Source organism: Chiloscyllium plagiosum, chromosome 2 (assembly GCF_004010195.1).
Source record: "Chiloscyllium plagiosum isolate BGI_BamShark_2017 chromosome 2, ASM401019v2, whole genome shotgun sequence".
In the NCBI taxonomy this organism is placed as follows: Eukaryota; Metazoa; Chordata; class Chondrichthyes; order Orectolobiformes; family Hemiscylliidae; genus Chiloscyllium; species Chiloscyllium plagiosum.
In genome coordinates, this window is record NC_057711.1 from 127,877,718 (window position 1) to 127,885,620 (window position 7,903).

General features: G+C 39.3%; 1 protein-coding gene across 2 annotated transcripts in view; it reads right to left on the bottom strand.

Moving 5' to 3' along the window:
- LOC122563838 (A disintegrin and metalloproteinase with thrombospondin motifs 19-like) overlaps window positions 1-7,903 on the bottom strand; it is a 526,911-nt gene that overhangs the window by 17,058 nt on the left and 501,950 nt on the right. For both annotated transcript variants that reach the window (XM_043718038.1, XM_043718033.1), the window contains exon 21: window positions 564-741. In XM_043718038.1, coding sequence (XP_043573973.1) covers window positions 564-741 — 178 coding nt within the window. The remainder of the gene's footprint in view (window positions 1-563; window positions 742-7,903) is intronic.

Genomic DNA, 7,903 nt, shown 5'->3' on the forward strand with positions numbered 1-7,903 from the left:
TTTTAAAATGACTTCTATTGCATGCAAGATTGACATTTATTTAGTACCTGCCTTAGATTACTTACAGTGTGGAAACAGGCCCTTCAGCCCAGCAAGTCCACACCGCCCCGCCGAAGCGCAACCCACCCATACCCCTACATTTACCCCTTACCTAACACTACGGGCAATTTAGCACGGCCAATTCACCTGACCTGCACATCTTTGGACTGTGGGAGGAAACCGGAGCACCCGGAGGAAACCCACGCAGACACGGGGAGAACGTGCAAACTCCACACAGTCAGTCGCCTGAGGCGGGTATTGAACCCAGGTCTCTGGCGCTGTGAGGCAGCAGTGCTAACCACTGTGCCACCGTGCCGCCCTGGAAAGCTAAAAGTATTTTAGGTGTAACTCATTACTTTTGAAGTGAGAGATCAGTAAATATAACACCCAATTTATATACTGCAAACTCATAAATTAAGACTTACCTGAAGAGCTTGTTCTATGTCCTTCACTCTATTTCAGAAAATTTAATCCATTACACTGATGATTGAGAGAAATGGTTAAGATGTGATTTTGCTACTTACCTAGTCTGGGTGATGTGATAGTGTTCACATTGACTTTTTCATTGCATTGTTTTAAATGGCAAGGTCTATAGGCTGCAGGCTTTTCTGAAAGGAAGCAATCACTTCCATGTCTTCCTGTCACTTTGTGCATACATTGGATTACTCGTGATTGCATCCCTTTTCCACAGGTAACGGAACACTGTCAGTAAAGATGCAGAAGTAATTAGACAGTGACTTTTTCAAACATTGGATACTACTTTTCAGTGTTAGTTTATTGTAAAGAGTGCCACTGTTGGAGACAAAAAATTGCAATTTAGTTTCTGATGGCAATATGACATGTGTAGATTGAATCTGCTGAAGATGAATTTGTCTTGAGTATGCTCCTGGCAGATAAGAATAATGAACAAAGAACATTATTTATATCATAAAACACTGAAAAATGAATCATAGAGTATACCCATGCAGATGCCTTTTATATGTCTGGTTCCTCGAGTTCATATGCACCTTCATTAATTTAGAACCATGTTTGGGTTTCATAATCAGTCATAGGGTCATAGAGTTATACAGCATGAAAAAGACCCTTCAGTCCAACCTGTCCATCCTAATAGATATCCTAAACTGATCTAATTCAATTTGCCAGTATTTGGCCCATAAATCATTCCTATTCATATATCCATCCAGATGCCTTTTAAATGTCATAGTTGTACCAGCCTCCATCAGCTCCTCTGGCAGCTCGTTCCATATACGTGCCATTCTCTGCATGAGAAAGGTGCCCCTTATGTTCCTTTTAAATCTTTCTCCTGTCACCTTAAATGTACGCCTCTTTATTTGGATTCCCCTACCTGGGAAAAAGACCTTGGCTATTCACTCTATCCATCCCCTCATGATTTTATAAACCTCTATAAGGTCACCCCTCAGCCTCCGACGCTCCGGGAAGAAAAACCCCAGCCTATTCAACCTTTCCCTATAACACAAACCCTCCAGTCCCATCAACTACTTTATACATTTTTTCTGCACCCACTCAAGTTTCACAACATCCTTCCTTTGGAAGGGAGACCAGAATTGAATGCAGCATTCCAAAAGTGGCCTAACCAATGTCCTGTACAGCTGCAACATTACATCCCAACTCCTAGACTCAATGTTCTGACCAATAAAAGCAAGCATGCTAAACACCTTCTTCACTACCTTGTCCATCTGCAACTTCACTTTCAAAGAACTATGAACCTGCAACCCTAGGTTTCTCTGTTCAACAACACACCCTCGGGCCCTACCATTAACGTTGGAAGTCCTGCCCTTGTTTGCCTTACCAAAATGCAACACCTTGCATTTATCTAAATTAAAATCCATCTGCTACTCCTCACCCATTAGGTCATCTGATCAATGTCTCTTTGTAGTCTGCGATAACCTTCTTCACTGTCCTACGGCACCACCTATTTTAGTGTCATCTGCAAATTTACTAACCTTGCCTCCTATATACACATCCAAATCATTTATAAAAATGATGAAAAGCAGTGGACCCAGCACCAATCCTTGTGGCACACCACTGGCCAGTCTGAAAAGGAACCCTCTACACCACCCTCTATCTCCTACCTTCAGGTCAATTTTGTATCCAATTGGTTAGCTCCCTCTGGATTCCATGTGATCTCATGTTACTCATCCGTTTACCATGCAGAACCTTGTTGAATGCTTTGCTTAAGTCCATACAGACAACATCTACCTCTTTGCCTTCATCAAGCATCCTTGTTGCCTCTTTAAAAAATTCAATTAACTTAGTGACTCATGAATTCCACACAAAAAGCTATGTTGACAATCTCTCATTTCCCTTACTTTCCAAATGTATGTAAATCTGGTATCTCAGAATCCCCTCCAACAACCTACGCACCACTGATCTAAGGCTCACTAGTCTATAGCGTCACCCTGTTTTTTTCTGACAATCTTTTTAAAATAATGGACCACATTTGCCCCCTCCAGTCTTCCAGCAAATCACCCATGGCTGTCGATGATACAAATATCTCAATAAATATCTCTTCCTTAGCTTCCCACAAAGTTCTTGGAAACACCTGATCAGGTCCTCGGGATGTATCTACCTTCTTCACTATCCTGCGGCACCACCTATTTTGGTGTCATCTGCAAATTCACTAACCATGCCTCCTATATACACATCCAAATCATTTATAAAAATGATGAAAAGCAGTGGACCCAGCATCAATGTGTGAACTTGAATGAATTCCTGAGATGTGGGATGTACGTTTGAGTTCCAAATGTTTACATTCAGTAGGTTTGCACAATTTTACCTGAATTGCAGTGCGCAAGGGCCCAAATACAAAATGCTAAACTCATTCTAATTAGAAATCAGACTTAGAAGATACAAAATAATTGCTGTTAAAGATTCATATTCATACAGTGGGACTTTTTTTCTTAGATAGTAGCTCAAAGATAATGATGAGTACCGACAGAGAATATTTAATCTGTACCTAGAACATTACAGCGCAGTACAGGCCCTTCGGCCCTCGATGAATAGAACATAGAACATTAGAGCGCAAATACCTGATTCCACTATACTTCAACTGGAGGTTTGGTGTGCACACACACATACTAGTAGAAGGTTGTGGGAAGGATGGATTTGATCAAGAGTGTGGAACATAGTGATCAGGCTGACTGAATTAGGTTGGATGATTTCCAATGGCAGGTTGAGATACAGAGATTTAGTTAGTGGCATGTCTAGTGTCAAGCCTCAAGTCCTCCTGTGTCAGTAGGCATTTGAAACACATTTGTACGCCATGAATATTCAATAGTGTAAAATATTTTGCAATTGCATTCTATCCTCAAAATAAAGATAGCAACATATTCTGCTGGTGGTGGTCAGGGTTGAAAAGATTGGGTTTGTGTACATTGAGGAGTGAAAGAGGATTCCAGGGGATAACAGAGGGTGAAGCAAGGAGCATGGTGGAGTAAAGTATCCATTTTGGTAGGAAGAATAAAAGCAAAACATATTATCTAAATTGAGGGAGACTGCAGAGCTCTGAGATGCTGGTTGTTATGAATGTCCTAGCACCTGAATCACAGAGTTAATATGCATGTTCAAATTTCTGTAAAAAATTAATTTTCAATTTGAATACTGACTTTATCCAATAAGTTGTGAAAACCATACAACTATTGTGTTATGAGTCAAGATTAGAGTGGTGCTGGAAAAGTACAGCAGGTCAGGTAGCATCTGAGGAGCAGGAAAATCGACATTTCAGGCAGGAGCCCTTCACTAGGAATCCTGCTCAAAGGCTCCTGCCTGAAACGTCAATTTGCCTTCTCCTTGGATGCTGCCTGATCTGCTGTGCTTTTCCAGCAACACTCTAATCTTGTCTCTGATGTCCAGCATCTGCAGTCCTTACTTTCACCTAACTATTGTGCTATGTCTTACATTTAGTATGTCAGACATTGGCATGTGGAAGATTACATCCTTGTGAAGGATGACTTCTTTAAAATTTCCCATTGTTTGATGGCTTTGCAATACTTTGCAACAAACACGATTGTCATTGACATGTTGAGCACTATTTTCAGTTTATTTGATAATTCAGATTGGATGGTGTCTGACAATGGATGGAATTTCCTGGCAAACTGCATTAAGTGGGAAATGACTGATAATCACACAGTCATTCACTATTCATGGTCAGTCTAGTGGAATGGATGGTACACACAATCAACTCAATGATCATCAAGTGTTGAACAACAAATCAAGATTCTCATATTGCATTGTTGCATTTTCATGGCGATACCAAAGGAGAAGGGATTACTATCCTTAATAAAGTTTAGGCTTAGAAGGCAATGGCAAATGACCTTACTCAGTCACCAAATGTCAAACCATTCTGAGACATGGGACATTCTTCTTCAAAGACAGAGGAGAATGAATGTAATACACATTGAGACGGTAGGTATAGACTATTAAAACTGTTCATTGGGCAGGGTTAATATTCAAAATTTAAATAAAAATACTTGGATATCAGCAAAGCATTTTAAAATATGTACCAGTATGCTGCTCTGTTATAACTCAATTGCTTAATATTAACAAAGACACTTAACTCCCTAAGGAGTGTAACATTTGTACATAATAGTTAATTGTAATAAACATTTCTTGGATTCTTCAATACTTTTTTTTAATGTAGCAGCAGGTAACAGCAGATAAGAATTGGCACATCAGGAAAAACAGACTACTTGAGGCAAACTCACACCACCAATTAGATTTGATCGTCAGTTTGTGCTTGGTTGGTTGAACTGTATATTACTTAGCGTTCATCTCTAAGATACCCAATTAAACATTGTGGAAGTAGAGACCTCAGATTGACCTTTGGTCATTGCTCCTCCAACAATACAGGAAAATAACTTATTAGCATCCAGCATTAAACATTAAAAGAACAATGACAGGAATTGTACATGGAGTTACAATGGATGTGGAGTGAGGAGTGCTATGAATAAAATGGAATTATGTTAAGTGCTTATTTAATGAAGTCATATTCTAAAAAGGATAGCATTCAGTCCCACAATATTGATGTCCTAATGCAAGTATAATGCTAATAAAATTTTAATATTTTCTGATGAATTTGTTGTGCATTAAACACATTGCACAATGTAGTAATGCAATTCAGATACATTACTCTATACCTAGCTTTGTTGACTGAGTTAAGTTCAGCAAATTATTGTTGACTTCAGCATCCTGGGATTAAGGAAGGCAAAGAATTGGAAGAGGTTACCATTGTTTTGAATAGACCTCTGTTGGAAGGCAACTGTTTGTGAATATAATGATATCAGGATTCACATCAGGGTTTCAGTCAATGGCAATGTTTTATTTGTGAACATTTGGCAAAATCAGTGCAAAAATTATAGAATTTTAAGCATAAGTTAGGTGGTAGTTTAAAAAGGCATGCTATAAATCAGCTTTGCTGAGAAAACTGAACATTTCCAAAATTGAATTAATTACCATTATGAGGTTATGACAATTGCGCCCACAGTGGTCTTTCAAGGATGATCTAAATATTACACTGTGCTTTTTAGATACTAGGACACTGATTGGCATGTTTAAAACAAATTCTCACAATCTGACTATTGTATCCCAATATAACTAGCAAATATTTTGTCTTGTATTTTAAAGACATTTCAATAATTTTAAAATGTGGTACTCAGAGATTATGAACTGGACATCCTGATTAAAATGCTTACTGTTTGCAATAAACCCAGTTTCTGTAGTATTATTCAGTGTGCCAATATCCCATTCTTAAGATGATTATTTTTAAAGCAAAACCTCTAACGTGTTGATGGTGTTTTGAAGTTCTACCCTGTCTTCTGAATGGTTTACAATACTACCAAGTTTTGATATTGTTCCCTGTATACCAAAGTCCAGGTTATTAACACATGTTGGGAGGAGTAGGGTCTTAACAATGAGGAACTCTGCTATAAACCTTTCTTAAGTCCAAAAACACATTAACCAATGCTCTTTGTTTACTGTCACTCAGCCAATTTCATGTCTATGTTGCTACTATACAATTTATTGCATGTGGTCGATCTCACTTGCAAGTTTGTTGTGCAGCACCCAAGCAAATATTGTTTGAAAGTCAATGCATGCTATTACTTTCAACAACTGCCTCTGTTACCCAATCAAAAATCTCGTAATGATTTGCCCTTAACAAGTTCATGCTCTTCCTCAGTTAATCCAACAACTTGCACAAAGTGATCATTTGCCCTAAAGTTTTGAGAAGCAGCCCCACTACCAAGGATAAACTGACTTAATTCAATTCAATTCAATCGCTTATTATTGTTAGGCCATAAATTTGTTCATGTGTGCTGTACAGCACATCACTGAATATCTTTTGGATGTCTATAAACACTGCAGGTCATTCTGCATTTCGTCAGCATGAACTGGCTATAACGAGATTGACGAATTATTTGGATAATGCGAACTTTCTGCTGAACGGGTATAGTGATTTTCTATTAGTGATCTTTTACAGCACCATTTTCTACAGTGCAAAGTTGCACAGAAACACAACTGTCACGTTAGCAGAATGACCTGTACGTTTATAGTACTGCCCTCACCAACTCTCTGAAATACCTTATCAGTAAACTCAAGAATGGTCAGAACCAGAGATACATTATGGCACAGAAGAAGACCATTATGTTCGCAACTGTTCTTCAACTGAGCATCATTACTTCTTGCCAATCTCCTGCTTTGTCCTCATATCCTTGCACATTCTTTCCATCTAAATAATCATTCCTCTTGAATGCTTCTATTGAAACTACCTCTGCCATTTTTCCAGTGCATTCCACATCCTGACTATTTGTTGTATGAGACAGATTTTTCTCACATCACATTTGGCCCTTTTGCAAATCACTTCAAAGTTGCGCCATCTCATTCTTGTTCCTGATATGAGTGACAACAGTTTCTCCCTGTATTCACTATGTCCAATCTGCTCATGATTTTTGAAAATCTCTATCAGACCTCCTCTTATCTTTCTTCTCTCCAGGGAGAACAGTCCTATCTTTTTCAATCTATCCTCAGAACTGATGTTTGTCTTCCCTGGAAATATTCTCATAAGCCTCTTAGAACATAGAACAGTACAGCACAGAACAGGCCCTTCAGTCCACGATGTTGTGCCAACCACTGATCCTCATGTATGCACCCTCAAATTTCTGTGACCATATGCATATCCAGTAGTCTCTTAAATGTCCCCAATGACCCTGCTTCCACAACTGCTGCTGGCAATGCATTCCATGCTCTCACAACTCTCTGTGTAAAGAACCCGCCTCTGACATCCCCTCTATACTTTCCTTCAACCAGCTTAAAACTATGACCCCTCATGTAAGTCATTTCTGCTCTGGGAAATAGTCTCTGGCTATCGACTCTATCATTGCCTCTCATTATCTTGTATTCCTCAATTAGGTCCCCTCTCCTCCTCCTTTTCTCCAGTGAAAAAAGTCCAAGCTCAGTCAACCTCTCTTCATAAGATAAGCCCTCCAGTCCAGGCAGCATCCTGGTAAACCTCCTCTGAACCCTCTCCAAAGCATTCACATTTTTCCTGTAATAGGGCGACCAGAACTGGACGCAGTATTCTAAGTGCAGTCTAACCAAAGTTTTACAGAGCTGCAACAAGATCTCATGCCTCTTAAACTCAATCCCCCGTTAATGAAAGCCAAAACACCAAATGCTTTTTTACAACCCTGTCCACTTGGGTGGCCATTTTAAGGGATCTATGTACCTGCACACCAAGATCCCTCTGTTCCTCCACACTGCCAAGAATCCTATCCTTAATCCTGTACTCAGCTTTCAAATTCGACCTTCCAAAATGCATCACCTTGCATTTATCCAGGTTGAACTCCAT